This window comes from Cherax quadricarinatus, chromosome 81 (assembly GCF_038502225.1).
Source record: "Cherax quadricarinatus isolate ZL_2023a chromosome 81, ASM3850222v1, whole genome shotgun sequence".
In the NCBI taxonomy this organism is placed as follows: Eukaryota; Metazoa; Arthropoda; class Malacostraca; order Decapoda; family Parastacidae; genus Cherax; species Cherax quadricarinatus.
In genome coordinates, this window is record NC_091372.1 from 11408564 (window position 1) to 11429111 (window position 20548).

At 44.5% G+C, this 20548-nt stretch overlaps 1 protein-coding gene across 7 annotated transcripts in view; it reads right to left on the reverse strand.

Annotated features, from left to right (window-relative positions):
• Positions 1-20548, reverse strand: part of LOC128699797 (serine-rich adhesin for platelets) — a 350518-nt gene that overhangs the window by 167743 nt on the left and 162227 nt on the right. For all 7 annotated transcript variants that reach the window (XM_070102414.1, XM_070102415.1, XM_070102413.1 and 4 more), the window contains 4 exons: positions 12816-12951; positions 4858-4920; positions 2309-2410; positions 1036-1105 (listed from right to left, as the gene is read on the reverse strand). In XM_070102414.1, coding sequence (XP_069958515.1) covers positions 1036-1105; positions 2309-2410; positions 4858-4920; positions 12816-12951 — 371 coding nt within the window. The remainder of the gene's footprint in view (positions 1-1035; positions 1106-2308; positions 2411-4857; positions 4921-12815; positions 12952-20548) is intronic.

A 20548-nucleotide genomic window follows, 5' to 3' on the forward strand; every position in this document is an offset into this window, starting at 1 on the left:
TGTACGCTGCTCTGAATTTTCCACTAACAGGAGGTGTGGAATTATTATTGCTATTGTTATTATTATTATTAGCTGTAACAGAAGTTAGTGATACTGCTGTTAAAAGAATAATAATTCGCTTATTTTAAGCAGTAAATTCGAGGGTAAACTAGAATCTAGAACATACATAAATTGTGGCTGAAATGTAACGTACCAGTAAATAGAAAAGGCGGGGTCAGGAGCTTTGAATCAACCCCTGCAAACACAATACATACGCTCGCACACAGAAGGGAGACATGATAACGATGTACATGATACTCAGGACACGACAGGATGGACGGGGTTAAAGGCCTTGTAGATGTGATACAAACAACTGGGCATTTATACAGAAACCAGAGAGACCACTAAGTCATAGAAGGGAGGGGGGAATATCAAGTGCTTACCTTGAAGAGTGTAACACTTAAGTGTCGAGTACAACTTGTAGTGTAACAAGTGTGGAGTATCACTTACCTTGTAGAGTGTAAGAGGTAAGTGTGGAGTACCACTCACCTTGTAGAGTGTAAGAGGTAAGTGTGGAGTACCACTTACCTTGTAGAGTGTAAGAGGTAAGTGTGGAGTACCACTTACCTTGTAGAGTGTAAGAGGTAAGTGTGGAGTACCACTTACCTTGTAGAGTGTAAGAGGTAAGTGTGGAGTACCACTTACCTTGTAGAGTGTAAGAGGTAAGTGTGGAGTACCACTCACCTTGTAGAGTGTAAGAGGTAAGTGTGGAGTACCACTTACCTTGTAGAGTGTAAGAGGTAAGTGTGGAGTACCACTCACCTTGTAGAGTGTAAGAGGTAAGTGTGGAGTACCACTTACCTTGTAGAGTGTAAGAGGTAAGTGTGGAGTACCACTTACCTTGTAGAGTGTAAGAGGTAAGTGTGGAGTACCACTTACCTTGTAGAGTGTAAGAGGTAAGTGTGGAGTACCACTTACCTTGTAGAGTGTAAGAGGTAAGTGTGGAGTACCACTCACCTTGTAGAGTATAAGAGGTAAGTGTGGAGTACCACTTACCTTGTACATGTTGAGCACCAGCTACGGGCGGGGTCGACACCTCACTTCTACTCCCATAAAGACTGGAACTCTGTCAAAGAAAGATATCTTTCAAGCAAGCACCGTAGTCTAACCAAACCATAACACGGGCGGGATTTGAACCCGCGGTCAGAGAGTCTCAAAACTCCAGACCGTCGCGTTAGCCACTGGACTCTGACCGCGGGTTCAAATCCCGCCCGTGGTAAGGTTTGTTTGCAATCGTGTCATTACGATTTCGTGAGTCACCATAGTGTAATAATCATTAAGCAGACAAGAGTGCAACATCTGGGTATCCTTGTTACACAATAAACATACAGAGACGTCGCACGTGTGTCTAATTCTTTCCTGCAGTACACAAATATTCTTTACACGTAATAACCCTGTTAAACACAAAAGAAAGTGACTTAATATGAGGTAAATTTCGGGTAGACTAATCTTAATGATTACAAACTACTGAACAACTAGACACAGGTTACTGAGGAGTTTCTTAAATGTACAAACTTAAGGTAGCTAAGTGAACAATAGTGCAATTTTAAGTGCGCGTTAAAACAAAAAGGGGGAGGTAGCTTAATAAAAAAATAGTACAATCTGGAGTTTTTCTTCAACACACCGGCCGTATCCCACCCAGGCAGGGTGATATGAAAAGAAAAACGAGAGTTTTTCTTTCTAAATTTAGTAATGCAGGAGAAGGGGTTACTAACCCCTTGCTCCCGGCATTTTAACCGAACTGACGACACACATGGCTTACGGAGGAAGAATTCTGTTCCACTTCCCTATGGAGGGAGAACGTGACGTATATCTTTATTACTACCAGTACATGTATAAGGTATACAAGTACATGTATAAGGTATACAAGTACATGTATAAGGTATACAAGTACATGTATAAGGTATACAAGTACATGTATAAGGTATACAAGTACATGTATAAGGTATACAAGTACATGTATAAGGTATACAGGTACATGTATAAGGTATACAGACCATAGCTGACATCAATGACATACTACTATATAGAAAGTTCCTTGTTATGCTGAGCATTTCCCGCAAATTAGGTCCTTGTCCCAAGATGCGACCCACACCAGTCGGCTAACACCCAGGTACCTATTTTACTGATGGGTCAACATAGACAACCGGTGTAAGGAAACACGCCCAATGTTTCAACCCCCGCCGGGAATCGAATCCGAACCCTCGCCGTGTAGAGCGAGAGCTTTTGCCACCAGGGCATGGGGCACGTTAACAGTAACAGTACACACCTGGTAGTGGTGGAGGAGAGCGTGGGAGCGTGCTACATGAAGCTTCAGTGCCAACAGCTCCTTCTCCAGCTCTGCTGCTAAGTTCTCAGGGTTGATGTATTCCTGCAATACAAATATTAATACCTTTAAAATACGATATTGTTGGGATTTTTAACCGCGGAGGGTTAGCCACCCAGGATAGCCCAAGAAAGTCAGCGCGGATTGTGTCTTATTTCCATTGTGGTCCTTCAATCTTATCCCCCAGGATGCCACCCACACCAGTAGGCTAACACCCAGGCACCTCCTTGCTTTCTAGGTGAACGTGACAAGTGTAAGGAAACGCTCCCAATATTTCCACCCTTGCCGGGGATCGAACCACGGACAGTGCGAGAGGCGAAAGCGTTGTCTACCAGGCCACGGGACATTTCACTAAACATCTGGTTCCAAGATCACTCAACCTGATGAGCGAGACGAATGTGCACGACACTGTTACATCTTTAATGACGAAACACTTCGCCTCCCCAGCAGGCTTCAGTCGAATACAAAGGTGATTATAAAACCCGAGTGTGTGGAAGAGGAGAGAGAATCTGAGGTGAACACTTCACATTCTCTCTCCATGCCTTTGTCTACAATGTTTTTATTCGCTTCACTATTCAACTGACGAAGCCTGCTGACCAGGCGTAATGTTTCCTTTATAAAGACACCCAACTGTTAGGGTAGATCACTACTCAAACAGGTCAGATCACCACTGATGCAGGTCAGATCACTAATATAGGTCGGATCACTAATACAGGTCAGATCACTACTGATACAAGTCAGACCACCAGTGATACAGGTCGGATCACTAATACAGGTCAGATCACTACCGATACAGGTCAGATCACCAGTGATACAGGTTGGATCACCACAAACAGGTCAGATCACCACTGAAACAGGTCAGATCATCACTGATACAGGTCGGATCACCAATGATACAGATCGCATCACCAATGATTCAGGTCAGATCACTACTTGAGAAAACTGAACACGTCAGAGGATGATGAACTGGGCAATCTATCACCTTGGTTACTGCAAGGAGCTGAGAATCAGAACCAGCCATCTAGGTATTCCACAAGACTCGTGTCTTATTCATCAGTTCTCTAAGGTACTGGACAAATTTACCTTTAAATTATATCTGACAGTGATATCCTTGGTTGTATCAAAGGTAACACTGACTTTACTGCGTCATTCTGGGCTAAATATACATAATACAATCGCAAGACAAGTCACAGGAGACAGAAATCTACAGCTCAAGTACTTACACACTTCACCGTGCGTCATTAGGAGCTATACAATGTTGCAAAGGTAGCAACAGAAGGGAAAAATTTAATTTCTTCTGTTGCTACTCTTGCAATGTTACATAGCTACTGATGAAGCACGGTGAGGTGTGAAAGTACCTGAGCTGAAGATTCCTATCCCCCTGTGGCTTGTATACATATGCTCACCTTTACATAGTTGGATACATTTTTTTTAAATACTCCAGTTTTTAGCTAAAATATGTAGATTATCACACTTGTAATCGAAGATGATAATTTACGATTTTTGGGTCAATTTCTTGGTTAGCCCTAAACTTAAAATATTCTGAGCAAAAATGTATTACCTTGGTTTATAAAGACAGGTGAGCAAACACTGGGACACGTTACAAAACGTTTCGGTCTTGGGACCTTGATCAAAGACCCAAGACCGAAATGTTTTTTGTCCTAGTGTTTCCTCACGTGTCTTTTAAAACCAATTTGTGGGTATTAATTACTAAAGTTTATACAACATAGCCACTATTCGTGATTTCAGGGGCCGAGTCTTAGCTCCTGGCCCCGCCTCTCCGCTGGCCACTACTGGGTTCACTAACTGCGGGAGCCCTGTCGTATCTATTCTTAAAATTAGGCATGGATCCCGCCTCTACCCATTTACTCTGTCGTTCCACCAATCACAAATTACGTGTGAATCAAAGAGTCGCTTGGCAACTTAGAAAATGAAGGTAAGTGCTTCAAGAACCAAAAGTCACAATACCTGGAGTTTACCTGGGGAGAGTTCCGGGGGTCAACGCCCCCGCGGCCCGGTCTGCGACCAGATAACCAGAAATAGTACACACACAACCCGTACATAGGAGAGAGAAGCTTACGATGATGTTTGGATCCGACTTGGATTATTTACAAGTCACAGTGACACCTGAAGGTGAGGGAGCCAGTATAAGAGGAGGATAGGGATGGGACAGAGAGAGGAAATGGAATAGTAGTGAAGGTAATGCTTAAATAGGAAGATGAGGGAACTAGTATATATAGGAGAGAAGGATAGGGATGGGTCAGAGAGGAAATGGAATAGTAGTGGTGAAGGTAATGCTTAAACAGGAAGATGAGGGAACTAGTATATATAGGAGAGGAGGACAGGGATGGAACAGAGAGGAAATGGAATAGTAGTGGTGAAGGTAATGCTTAAATAGGAAGATGAGGGAACTAGTATATATAGGAGAGGAGGACAGGGACGGGACAGAGAGAGGAAGAAAATGAAGCAGCAGCAACAGAGGTAATGCTCACCTTATTGAAGTTGTCAGAGTGCTGGCATCCCAGGTCACATCTTGTTCGTATTAAAGACTCGATCTGAAACAATCGAAAAACATTAAGTAACTTCTGAAATGCTAACTACTACTGAACTGCTAACTACTTCTATAACTAGCTTACAACTGCCTTTATCACCTTATTACCTAACAACATGTAACTACCTCATACGTTCCTCGTAAATATGTTATGTAACTTATTACCTCAGCTACCTAACTGCGATGTCAACACCCTATTATAAGATAGTGTAGTCTGTAATATTCTATATTTCAGGCAGTAAATTACTATTATCACTATCATAATAATAATCACAATAATAGTCACCACTTATTATGACCCACACAAGCTTATAGTCTTCGTAGTAGTAACAGTAGTAGTAGTAGTAGTAGTAGTAGTGTAGTAGTAGCAGAATTGGTAGTAGTAATAATATATATTTTCCTGACTTAACTTCCAGTAACATTGCTATCAGAATTTATCCTAATATAATTTCCAATATTTACAAGATAATCGTGTTACTTTGATTATCTCTAGTTGCAGTAAATATCAATTACATGAATTATCTTCAAGGGAAGAATGTAATCTGTTTCTTTCTCATTCCACCTGTCTACCCTCTTTCAAGGCTGGCGAACAACTGGCGAAGGGTTCTTCATCCAAGGAACTGGAGACTACCCTTAGCTAGATCAAACCTAGTTACCTTTCTCCCACTTCACAGGCGCTGTGTAACCCCTAGGGGTTTAGCGATTCTAAGTGAATATTTAAATCAACTTTTACAGGAAATGTAATGAATGACATCTCGGACTTGTATGAGTCTCCCATTCTGCTTGACATCTCTGTGACTCTCTCTCTTTGTACTTGACATCTCTATGACTTGTCTCTCCTGGCACCTGACATCGCTATGACTTGTGTCTCTTGGTACTTGACATCGCTATGATTTGTGCGTCTCCTGGTACCTGACATCGCTATGACCTGTGTCTCCCCTGATACCTGACACCTAATTTCATTCTCTCTCTCTCTCTCTCTCCTTGTAACTAACATCTATGACTTGTGTGTCTCCTGGTACCTAACATCTCTATGACTCGTGTACGTTTACAGCTTGCACCTACTTCCCCATGCACCTGAGTGCTACACAGTGGGAACAAATGCTATGTTTCCCTGTCACATTCCAGCACACAGAATAAGTTTGCTACTGTTGATGTGTCAGTGTGAGCTGGGAGGCTGCAGTAGGGCCATGAGGATATCAAGTATTTCTCTGACGATACATCTGTTATGGCAGCTTCAAATGTTACCTTCCAGTAGAACTGGAGTTACTATTACTTAGGAATTAATGTCTCGTAGAGTAAACAAATGGATTAGGTGAGGGAATGTTTGGAGTGTGGGGGATGTGTGAGAGAGAATAAGTGTGAAAGTGTGCGTGAGAGAGAATATGATGTGTGTGTGTCATGCATGTGTGTGCGTGTGTATGTGCTTGTGTGTGTGTGTGCGTGCGTGCCATGTAATATTGGGCGAGGTAGCCAGAGTTCAGCTTTAGGATTATCGACCATATGAGTTATTTACCATTTTGCCTCTACCTCACACCTCACACGTACACACACGTACACGTACACACATCCTCAACCAATTAACCTCAACACACTTTTAACCTGCCTTCAGTATCTCGTGAATTTGTAAATCCACAAGAGTCATACAACGCCTGTGGAATGAGACAATCAGCTTTGATCCAAGGAAAGAGAGGGCTAGTTTAAACTCCTTGGATCATGATCTCTTCAACTTCAGTCCTAAAGGGTAAATATTTTACGTAAATCCCAACAGATTAATCCTCAAAGTAATCTCCCTTAATCCCATTATTATTATTATTATTATTATTAAGCGCTAAATACTTGGTTTCAAAAAATTTTTCCGGGCATGGAAAATATCTTGTTCTTTGCCACTGTCGTACTGATTAAACTGCTCGCCAAGTTGGGTGGGTTGTGGGGGTTGAGCCTCAGCTCCTGTCCCCGCTTCTTGACCAGCGGTCCACCAACATTAATGGTCACTGGCCTTCGTAATCAGGCCTAGTCTATATAAAATATCAAAATGTACGAATGACCCGCACACAGGAGGGAAGTGTTTACCACGACGTTTGGGTCTAACCTGGACCGCTGATAAAGCACACTGTTTACCAAGACGTTTGGGTCTAACTTGGACCACTGATAAAGCACACTGTTTACCAAGACGTTTGGGTCTAACTTGGACCACTGATAAAGCACACTGTTTACCAAGACGTTTGGGTCTAACTTGGACCACTGATAAAGCACACTGTTTACCAAGACGTTTGGGTCTAACTTGGACCACTGATAAAGCACACTGTTTACCAAGACGTTTGGGTCTAACTTGGACCGCTGATAAAGCACACTGTTTACCAAGACGTTTGGGTCTAACTTGGACCACTGATAAAGCACACTTGTAAATGGTCCAAGTCGGGCCGAAACGTCGTCGTAAGCTTTGTGTATTGTTCCTTTTTGCTCTTAAAGTCACAATACCGTGACTGAAACAAAATACCAAAAATCGTAATTAGAAGAGGACTTTATGGGAACGTTTCGCTCTATCCTGGTCAATCAATACTTAATGAACGGAGCGAAACGTCGTCATAACCTTCCTCTTGTAAGTGTAGGTCAGCCTAGTCTTTAATATTTGATAGTTTCCTGGTCCCAGATTAAGCCTACTAGTGGAGCGAGGGGTGATCAACCAGGCTGCTTCTGCTGGTACCCATGCACTCTACCTGCACATGATGGCTATCTATCTACGATAGATTACTTGAAACTGGAGTTCCACAATACAGTAGTCACAAGAGTCAGACATATTAACCCGATAACCACACTACAGTAGCCACACTACAGTAGCCAGACACTACCACACTACAGTAGCCAGACACTACCACACTACAGCAGCCAGACAAACTACCACACTTCAGTAGCCAGACACACTACCACACTACAGTAGCCAGACACACTACCACACTACAGTAGCCAGACACATTACCACACTACAGTAGCCAGACACACTACCACACTACAGAAGCCAGACACTACCACACTACAGTAGCCAGACTACCACACTACAGTAGCCACACTACCACACTACAGTAGCCAGACACACTACCACACTACAGTAGCCAGACACACTACCACACTACAGTAGCCAGACACATTACCACACTACAGTAGCCACACTACCAGACTACAGTAGACAGACACTACCACACTACAGTAGCCACACTACCACACTACAGTAGCCACACTACCACACTACAGTAGCCAGACACCCTGACTACCACACTACAGTAGCCACACTACCACACTACAGTAGGCACACTGACTACCACACTACAGTAGCCACACTACCACACTACAGTAGCCAGACTGACTACCACACTACAGTAGCCACACTATCACACTACAGTAGCCAGACACACTACCACACTACAGTAGCCACACACACTACCACACTACAGTAGCCAGACACACTACCACACTACAGTAGCCAGACACCCTGAATACCACACTACAGTAGCCAGACACCCTGAATACCACACTACAGTAGCCACACTGACTACCACACTACAATAGCCAGACACTACCACACTACAGTAGCCACACTACAGTAACCACACTACAGTAGCCACACTACAGTAGCCACACTACAGTAGCCACACTACAGTAGCCACACTACAGTAGCCAGACACCCTGACTACCACACTACAGTAGCCACACTACCACACTACAGCACACTGACTACCACACTACAGTAGCCACACTACCACACTACAGTAGCCAGACTGACTACCACACTACAGTAGCCAGACTGACTACCACACTACAGTAGCCAGACTGACTACCACACTACAGTAGCCAGACTGACTACCACACTACAGTAGCCAGACTGACTACCACACTACAGTAGCCAGACTGACTACCACACTACAGTAGCCAGACACACTACCACACTACAGTAGCCACACTATCACACTACAGTAGCCAGACACACTACCACACTACAGTAGCCACACACACTACCACACTACAGTAGCCACACACACTGACTACCACACTACAGTAGCCAGACACCCTGACTACCACACTACAGTAGCCAGACACCCTGACTACCACACTACAGTAGCCACACTGACTACCACACTACAGCAGCCAGACACACAATCACACTACAGTAGCCAGACACACTACCACATTACAGTAGCCAGACACACTACCACACTACAGCAGCCAAACTACCCCACTACAGTAGCCAGACAAACTACCACACTACACTACCCAGACACACTACCACACTACAGCAGCCAGACACTACCACACTACAGCAGCCAGACAAACTACCACACTACAGTAGCCAGACGCACTACCACACTACAGTACCCAGACACACTACCACACTACAGCAGCCAGACACACTACCACACTACAGTAGCCAGACACACTACCACACTACAGTAGCCAGACACACTACCAGACTACAGTAGCCACACTACCACACTACAGTAGCCAGACACACTACCGCACTACAGCAGCCAGACACACTACCACACTACAGTAACCACACACACTACCACACTACAGTAGCCAGACACACTACCACACTACAGTAACCACACACACTACCACACTACAGTAGCCACACTGACTACCACACTACAGTAGCCACACTACCACACTACAGTAGCCACACTGACTACCACACTACAGTAGCCAGACACACTGACTACCACACTACAGTAGCCACACTAACTACCACACTACAGTAGCCACACTACAGTAGCCAGACACGCTGACTACCACACTACAGTAGCCACACTGACTACCACACTACAGCAGCCAGACACACTACCACACTACAGTAGCAAGACACACTACCACACTACAATAGCCAGACACACTACCACACTACAGTAGCCAGACACACTGCCACACTACAGTAGCCACACTGACTACCACACTACAGTAGCCACACTACAGTAGCGAGACACTACCACACTACAGTAGCCAGACACACTACCACACTACAGTAGCCAGACACACTACCACACTACAGTAGCCAGACACACTACCACACTACAGTAGCCAGACACACTACCACACTACAGTAGCCACACTGACAACCACACTACAGTAGCCACACTGACTACCACACTACAGTAGCCACACTACCACACTACAGTAGCCACACTGACTACCACACTACAGTAGCTACACTGACTACCACACTACAGTAGCCACACTATCACACTACAGTAGCGAGACACACTACCACACTACAGTAGCCAGACACTACCACACTACAGTAGCCAGACACACTACCACACTACAGTAGCCAGACACACTACCACACTACAGTAGCCAGACACACTACCACACTACAGTAGCCACACTGACTACCACACTACAGTAGCCACACTACCACACTACAGTAGCCAGACACACTACCACACTACAGTAGCCAGACACACTACCACACTACAGTAGACAGACACACTACCACACTACAGTAGCCAGACATTACCACACTACAGTAGCCAAACACACTACCACACTACAGTAACCACACTACCACACTACAGTAGCCACACTATCACACGACAGTAGCGAGACACACTACCACACTACAGTAGCCAGACACACTACCACACTACAGTAGCCAGACACACTACCACACTACAGTAGCCAGACACACTACCACACCACAGCAGCCAGACACACTACCACACTACAGTAGCCAGACACACTACCACACTACAGTAGCCAGACACACTACCACACTACAGTAGCCAGACACACTACCACACTACAGTAGCCAGACACACTACCACACTACAGTAGCCAGACACACCACACTACAGTAGCCACACTACCACACTACAGTAGCCAGACACACTACTACACTACAGTAGCCAGACACACTACCACACTACAGTAGCCAGACACACTACCACACTACAGTAGCCACACTGACTACCACACTACAGTAGCCAGACATACTACCACACTACAGTAGCCAGACACACTACCACACTACAGTAGCCACACTGACTACCACACTACAGTAGCCAGACATACTACCACACTACAGTAGCCAGACACACTACCACACTACAGTAGCCACACTGACTACCACACTACAGTAGCCAGACATACTACCACACTACAGTAGCCAGACACACTACCACACTACAGTAGCCACACTGACTACCACACTACAGTAGCCAGACATACTACCACACTACAGTAGCCAGACACACTACCACACTACAGTAGCCACACTGACTACCACACTACAGTAGCCAGACATACTACCACACTACAGTAGCCAGACACACTACCACACTACAGTAGCCACACTGACTACCACACTACAGTAGCCAGACACACTGACTACCACACTACAGTAGCCAGACACACTACCACACTACAGTAGCCACACTGACTACCACACTACAGTAGCCAGACACACTGACTACCACACTACAGTAGCCAGACACACTACCACGCTACAATAGCCACGACAGCCAGACTTTATTAACATTAAACTTCACAATTTAGTAGTGGTTTAATACCGTACCTAACACTCATACACATTATGTATTGTCAGAATTATAAACCCTAGCACTGTGTTTATAGGTTCATTGTCAAGATAATATTGATTTTTAGTTAAATTTACACTGGTCGTTTGTTATCCCAGGAAACAGGCGGAAATATTTCTTGTCTTTCTATATTTGATTACGTTATTATTACTAGTCCCCTCAAGGAAGGTTCCTTGATGTTGGTGAGGGGCTCTTGATTTAGGGAATTGGATCTGTGCTCCAGTTCCCCGAATTAAGCCTGAATGCCTTCCACATCCCCCCCCCCCCCAGGCGCTGTATAATCTTCCGGGTTTAGCGCTTCCCCCTTGATTATAATAATAATAATAATTATTACTAGTACTATTAGTACTTTATCAATACTAGTTTTGTAGTACATTGAACAATACACAAATAACCCGCACATAAAAGAGAGAAGCTTACGACGACGTTTCGGTCCGACTTGGACCATTGACAAAGTCACACTAACAGAGGTGGAGCAGGACGGCTATATATAGGCAGGAAGAGGTGGAGGTAGTAGTAGTAGTACAAGAATTGTATATAATACCGACAGGATGAAATGACACATGCACAACACCCGGGCATCCCCACCATAGACGTTTCGCCATCCAGCCAGCCACTGGACAATGATAAGGATACATCAGACCGTGAGGCATCTCTCAGTGTACAATGAGGTGTGTATCTGTATATATACACTGATGCCTATCTCACGGTACATACACACAGGTGTATGTCTCTCAGTGTATATACCATAGTTTACGTGACTACATTGAAGTATTTTTGACTGGTGGTGTACAGGTGATAAACAGCCTTAATGACCGTCATGTTGCAGACGACAGCCTTAATGACCGTCATGTTGCAGACGACAGCCTTAATGACCGTCATGTTGCAGACGACAGCCTTAATGACCGTCATGTTGCAGACGACAGCCTTAATGACCGTCATGTTGCAGACGACAGCCTTAATGACCGTCATGTTGCAGACGACAGCCTTAATGACCGTCATGTTGCAGACGACAGCCTTAATGACCCTCATGTTGCAGACGACAGCCTTAATGACCCTCATGTTGCAGACGACAGCCTTAATGACCCTCATGTTGCAGACGACAGCCTTAATGACCCTCATGTTGCAGACTTTAAGCCACAATTTACTAACAACCTACAATAATTCTACATCATGCTTCACTAATGGCTACAACAAAGCCATTACTTTGACACTACTGTGTGTAAAAGAATTTATGGCTTTACCGAATGAACTTTAAACTAACGCAGGCTAGATTTAGATAATCTCGGGTTATCCCAGTTTATCTTACCTCCTCCCGTGAGTGCGTGCCGGTAAGGGGAACATCATCCAAGGTACCTGGAGTTCTCAAGGGGTCTGTCGCCCCCTCCTCCTCTTCTCCACTAGGAACCACTGATAACCACTCCTTCCGTACCCCCTCCGTCCATCTGCCAAGAACATAAGAACATAAGAAAGGAGGAACACTGCAGGAGGCCTGTTGGCCCATACTAGGCATCCACCTGGCAAGTAAAACAAATCCATCCATCCACCTGGCGATGACAACTCACTCACTCATCCATCTCAGGAGTGAAATATCCATACATTGACATTGGGAATAAATAAACCATTCATCTACTTGCGAGTAACACGCATCCACACAGCAATATGGATGTAAAACAGTATAAATATAACAGTGACAATAAGATTTCATGAAGGTTAATCCACAAATATATTGGCACAGTGTAAACCATTAAGATCTGACCTGTTTATAATTTGATAAATCCCACTGTGTGGGAGAAACACTGACTATAAAGGATCATATTACACTGCATTTGTGTTTGTATTTCCAAGACATGAACTTAACGTGTAAGAGAACTCAACACTAAGGTTGTGGTGTAAGGTAACTCGACACTATAGCTGCAGGAGAACTCACCGTCGGAGAGCAGAACAGACGGCGCAGCAGTTGCCCATATAGGTGTACTTTCATGCTTCACCTCACTCTCCTAGGTAACTACCATTATTACCACTGCTAGGTAACTACCATTATTACCACTGCTAGGTAACTACCATTATTATCACTCTGCTAGGTAACTACCATTACCACTCTGCTAGGTAACTACCATTATTACCACTGCTAGGTAACTACCATTATTACCACTGCTAGATAACTACCATTATTACAACTCTCTTATCCACTCTGTTTCCAACTTCATCTTTTTGTCCCACACATTTCTTGATACATCTCTCTCTTTTCGCCTCATAAGTGCACTTTTTCAATTCATTTTGAACCAAGAGCTAGAGCTCTTGTAGTACATATATCTACACACTCTTGTATCCTACAAGCAGCTAACATTTTTTCAGAATTATAGCCACTGTTTCAGAGCTGAAATTCTGGGATTCTTTTTTCAACTTCCCTCTCATAATACTTCCAGTATCCTTCGTCAAATCTTGCTAGATACATTACTAGATATGTCTCTTTTCTTCTTTCTTGTCTGTTTTCTAGAGTTTGCCTTCATTATTCAACGTTTTCTATGGTCCACTGTATTATGTCGGGTGTCAATAATAGAACATTATACAGGAACGTAAAAAATAGTGAATCCTTTTTGTCACAGTGCTGTTTTATGCAATAAAATGCATGACTCACGAAATCGTAATGACACGATTGCAAACAACCCATACCAAGGGTGGTGTTAGAACTCGCGATCAGTCACAAAACTCCAGACCGACGCTGGTCCAGTGGTTAACGCGTCGTTCTGGAGTTTCATGACTCTGATCGCGGGTTCTAACCTCACCCGTGGTATGGTTTATTATGCCTACTCCCTGTGCTCACCTACCAGTAAATAGGTACCTGGGTTACAGCAGACTGTTGTGGGTGACATTACAGGGACTGAGGGTGTTAGTAACATACATTACATAGGCAGAGGCTTTATAATGAGTTGAGGTAAGATAATAGCTTTTTTCTGTACAGTGAATTGTGTGATAAATTAGACACATGTGCAACTCTTGGGTATCTTTATTGAGGAAACGTTTCGCCACACAGTGGCTTCATCAGTCCATATGTACCTGGAGTTTACCTGGAGAGTTCCGGGGGTCAACGCCCCCGCGGCCCGGTCTGTGACCAGGCCTCCTGGTAGATCAGAGCCTGATCAACCAGGCTGTTGCTGCTGGCTGCACGCAAACCAACGTACGAGCCACAGCCCGGAGGAGAATGAGTCCCTCAACCTTGAGTCGATGTGTTCAGTCCATCAATCTTGATTGATGGACTGAACACATCGACTCAAGGTTGAGGGACTGATTACCTCATTCTCCTCCTGTTCTTCAAGTTTCTCCTACGTATGGACTGATGAAGCCACTGTGTGGCGAAACGTTTCCTCAATAAAGATACCCAAGAGTTGCACATGTGTCTAATTTATCAACATGTCGGTTCTCTGAACCATTCATCTACAGTGAATTGTGTGTACACACAACTTTCAACAAAGACAATTATATACTGTGAACAAACAAAAGATAATTATAAACTGTGAACAAACATAACTATGAACTGTGAACAAAACTATGAACTGTCGACAAACAAAACAGTTGTATACTGTGAACAAACAAAAGATAAAGATTGAGACACTTATGCAGCATATGGGAATCTTTTTCCGGAAACGTTTCGCCACAGTGGCTTCATCAGTCCAATACAAAGAGGAAGGCGTGAGGAGAGGAGGAGTATGAGGTAATCAGTCCCTCAGCCACTGTGTGGCGAAACGTTTCCGGAAAAAGATTCCCATATGCTGCATAAGTGTCTCAATCTTCAACTTGTCGGTTTTTCGAACCATTCATCAAAACAAAAGATAATTATAAACAAGACGTTAAAAAGTAAAACGAAAGACATTAAACTAAGAACAAAAGATAACTTTAAACCGTGAACAAACAGTGAAGTTTGCTCCATTAAGTAGCACTAACAGTAGCTGGAAAGTTCTAGTAGTGGGTCCGGGCGCAGCGCCGCGCGACGCGGAACAATGCAGTGACGCAGAGCAGTGCAGTGACGCAGAGCAGCACGACGCGGAGCAGCGCAGTGACGCAGAGCAGCATGACGCGGAGCAGCGCAGTGACGCAGAGCAGCGTGATGCAGAGCAGCGTGATGCAGAGCAGCTTGAGGCAGAGCAGCACAGTGAAGCAAAGCAGTGTGACACAGCAGCGTGAGGCAGAGCAGCGTGATGCAGAGCAGCGCAACGCAGAGCAGCGCAGTGACGCAAAGCAGCGTGAGGCAGAGCAGCGCAGCGCAGAGTAGCGTGAAGCAGAGCAGTGACCCAGCGCAACGCAGAGCAGCGTGACGCAGAACAGCGCAGCAGCGCCGACCAGCACAGCGTAACCAGTGTCTGGGAGAGGCCAGGAAAATGTGTCAACCAGGTCACATTATAAAACCCCTCGCTAAACCAGTCTCATTTCCTCTCGCTATGTACAAAACGTTTTTTAACTAACATTTCTAGCAAAATTCTAGGGTGGGAGTTTTTCCAAATGCTACGACCCATGTTATTATAGTAGACACGTATTTCGAATATATTTTAACCATGTTTAAAAAAACTGTTTTCTCCCTGGTACAACTTATACGAAATGGGTTACTCTATGAGGTAGTATACCATGGGATAGTCATACCATGGGATAGTTACACCATGGGATAGTCATACCATGGAATAGTCATACTATGGAATAGTCATACCATGGGATAGTCACACCATGGGATAGTCATACCATGGGATAGTCATACCATGGGATAGTCACACCATGGGATAGTCATACCATGGAATAGTCATACTATGGAATAGTCATACCATGGGATAGTCACACCATGGGATAGTCATACCATGGGATAGTCACACCATGGGATAGTCACACCATGAGGTAGACACTGTGAACGGAGGGTAGCTATGTTTGTCTGTCACATTCCAGTATGAAGAAAGGGCTTCAAGCAGATATTTAATTCACTTTGAGGTGAGAGACTAAAGAGACGCCAGTGTTAAACATTCTACTGTGGATTCACTAACTACAGCAGCCTCAAAGGTTCCCTTCAAGTTCTTGAAAAAGACCCCTGGCTGTCTTCGAGACGCTGGACAGGTACCTAAAGTCAGTACCTGACCAGCCGGGCTGTGGTTCGTATGTCGGTCTGCGTGTGGCCAGCAGTAACAGCCTGGTTGATCAGGCCCTGATCCACCATGAGACCTGGTCTCAGACCGAGCCGCGGGGGCTCGAAACCCTCTCCAGGTACACTCCAGGTATGGGTTGAGTAGCTACTGCGGATTCACTTATAGCAATATTTAATCCTCATTAAACAATGTAACTATGATCAGTTAGGTTTACTGACTTTTCAATACAAAACTTTGGAGCTGAAACGAAAAAAAAGACGCAGGCAGAGAGAGTTCAACCTTGCACAAGACGTAAGGAAGCAGAGTTTTAACTCTGCACAGGAAGGTCAGCGCAGAGTCTGTCTGCAAGTCTCCCAGACCAAACTCAACTGTTGTTTTTATAAGCCAAAACTACTGACGTGGCTCACTCAGCAAAGTTCTTACAGTTCATGACTACAATAATTCATATCAATCAATATACGTAGCAACTGTTAGATAACTAAATCGAATCGTACTTTACAAAGCTTATGTGGGATTTAGCTATATTAAATAAGCTTTACGAACTGTAGATGAGGTGCTTGTAGGGATTTAGGGAGTTAAACATGACAATAAAGACATATATTGAGGCTGAGACAGACATGCAGCACAGACAGCAGTGTTGCGTGGGTGGTGAGACGTAAGACAAGGGTAAGACGCAGCCAGACATACATCAGGCAGCCATCCTAAGTGACGTATCAGCTGGTATAATCAATGACCATCCGAAGGGGAGGGGGAGAGACCTCTTCTATATAATTCAATACTTGAAACTTGGTTCAACTCTCAGCTGTTACTCCCTCACCTCTGTCATCTTTCCTTACTACCATTGTAACTAGTGACATGTCAGACTTCCTTACTACCATTGTAACTAGTGACATGTCAGACTTCCTTACTACCACTGTAACTAGTGACGTGTCAGACTTCCTTACTACCACCGTAACTAGTGACATGTCAGACTTCCTTACTACCATTGTAACTAGTGACATGTCAGACTTCCTTACCACCCTTGTAACCACTAATAACACCGAGAGGACAAACTTACTCTCACCCGGTGAACAAAGTTATATAGACTAGCTTAGCAAGGACATTATAGTCAAAGATCTGTTAGTTGTTAATAACTGTAGTGTATGCACCGTGTTATATAACAGTTACCATAACTAAAACAGTGTTATAACGAACAAGACCGAGGCAACAAGGACACACATCATGGCAAGCCCAGGAGGAACAGATTCAATTAGACAATGTAAACAGAAGGAACGTGCTGGCCCCTCCTTTACACACACGAGGCTCCAGTGTACCATACATCTCTACGGTGTTCCTACACGTAGTGCAGGAACTCTACGGTTCTTACAACAAGTGCTGGCCCCTCCTTCATATTATTTTCAACTAAATATTTCGATCTTTCCTTGATCCTAAGTTAAAGTCTACACTTTACTACTGGGTGAGTCAAGTCTCCATATATAACAGTGTAAATGCTCACTGTCACGCATTGATTTCATAAAGTATACAGTATGTGGGCACTAGCAGCTCCTGTTTAAGTCTCTAAACAGTGTGATGACCACAGTCTCCAGACACTGGTGGTGACTACAAAGTCTCCAGACACTGTGGTGGTGACTACAAATTCTCCAGACACTGTGGTGGTGACTACAAATTCTCCAGACACTGTGGTGGTGACTACAAAGTCTCCAGACACTGTGTTGGTGGTGTTTTGTCATTTGACTTTAAATAATAAAGTAACTCTGACATATGCACGGAACATTTTGACTCACCCTGTATGTAAAACCATTCTAAACTTATATAAGAAAACGTAAACGAGGCAAAAAAAATAGAGATCTCTACGGAGATTTTACACCATCTCTCAACACATCTCTACGGGGGTTTCACACCACCAACACATCTCTACGGGGGTTTCACACCACCAACACATCTCTACGTAGGTTTCACACCACCAACACATCTCTACGTAGGTTTCACACCACGAACACATCTCTACGTAGTTTTCACGTAACCAACACATTTCTACGTAGTTTCACGCCACCAACACATCTCTACGTAGGTTTCACACCACCAACACATCTCTACGTAGGTTTCACACCACCAACACATCTCTACGTAGGTTTCACACCACCAACACATCTCTACGTAGGTTTCACACCACCAACACATCTGTACGTAGGTTTCACACCAACACATCTGTACGTAGGTTTCACACCACCAACACATCTCTACGTAGGTTTCACACCACCAACACATCTCTACGTAGGTTTCACACCACCAACACATCTCTACGTAGGTTTCACACCACCAACACATCTCTACGTAGGTTTCACACCACCAACACATCTCTACGTAGGTTTCACACCACCAACACATCTCTACGTAGGTTTCACGCCACCAACAACTCTACGTAGGTTTCACGCCACCAACAACTCTACGTAGGTTTCACACCACCAACACATCTCTACGTAGGTTTCACACCACCAACACATCTCTACGTAGGTTTCACACCACCAACACATCTCTACGTAGGTTTCACACCATCTCTCAATACAATTTCTGTATTTTTGCGCGCCTTCGTGTATAATACAAGATAAATAAGAAGGTATAATAGATCATGTCAGTGCACATTATTATAATCAAAAAGAAGCGCTAAGCCACAAGGACTATACAGCGCTGCAGGGCAGGAAGGAAGTGAGGGCATCAGGTGGCAAAAGGGAGATGGATGAGCAACAGGTTACGGATAACAGCGGGGCAGTGGATGGTGAAAGGGTAAAGGGCAGCAAGAGACTGAACCAGAAAGGGCTGAGGGGAGTGCGAAAAGTATCATCAGAGTTTGTGGAGTAAATCAGTCGTTGTCAAGAAGTCAATGAGAGAGTCAGGATTAAAGGAGGGTCCATCAGCAAGAAGGGAAGGTAAAGAGAGAGTAGTAGAACGAAGACGACGTTGGAGGTAAATTCTGCGTGCTCGTTGATAGAGAGGGCAGTCTAACAGAATGTGGCTAATCGATACTGGAACTTGACACTGCTCACAGAGAGGTACAGGGTGCCTCTCCATGAGATACCCATGAGTAAGACGAGTGTGGCCAATGCGAAGGCGGGAGAGAGTGGTCTCCCAACCCCGGCACTGATGACAAGAAGACGGCCAGTAACCTATGCTTGGTTTAATAGAATGAAGTTTGTTACCGAGCAGAGTTGACCAACGTTGTTGCCAACGGGCACGAAGGTGGGTAGCTATTGCAGCAAAATAGTCCAGAAATGGAACACCTCTATAGGAAATTGGTAGGTCATGTACTGCTGACCGCGCAGCAGTGTCTGCCTGTTCATTGCCCTGTACGTCGACATGACCAGGGACCCAACAAAAAATAATATCTTTATGCTTCGTAGAGATACGACGTAGCCAAAGTTGGATATGGAGAACTAGGGGGTGAGATGTATCAAATTTTCGTATAGCCTGTAGAGCACTAAGGGAGTCTGAGACTACCACAAATGATGACACAGGCATAGATGCGATACGAATAAGTGCTGCAAGAATGGCATACAGTTCAGCAGTAAAAATGCTAGCTGAAGATAGTAAATGCCCCCGCACGATGCTGTCCGGAAGCACTGCTGCGAATCCAACGCCGTCTGAAGACTTAGAGCCATCTGTGTACACAGCGGTGGCATGAGAATGGGAGTGGAAGTGATCAAGAAAAAGAGAGCGGGAAGCCGCCGTAGGCAGTTGAGCTTTCGAGCAAGGGAGTGAGAAAGAACAGACCCGAACAGCTGGAACTTCCCAGGGGGGAGGGAAAAGTGAGATGCTACATGAACATATAAAGGTGGTAACTGAAGGGAAGACAAGAGTGGATGTAGGCGAAGAGAAAAGGGACGGAGCAAACAGGGGCTTCCATAGAGAACAAATGGAT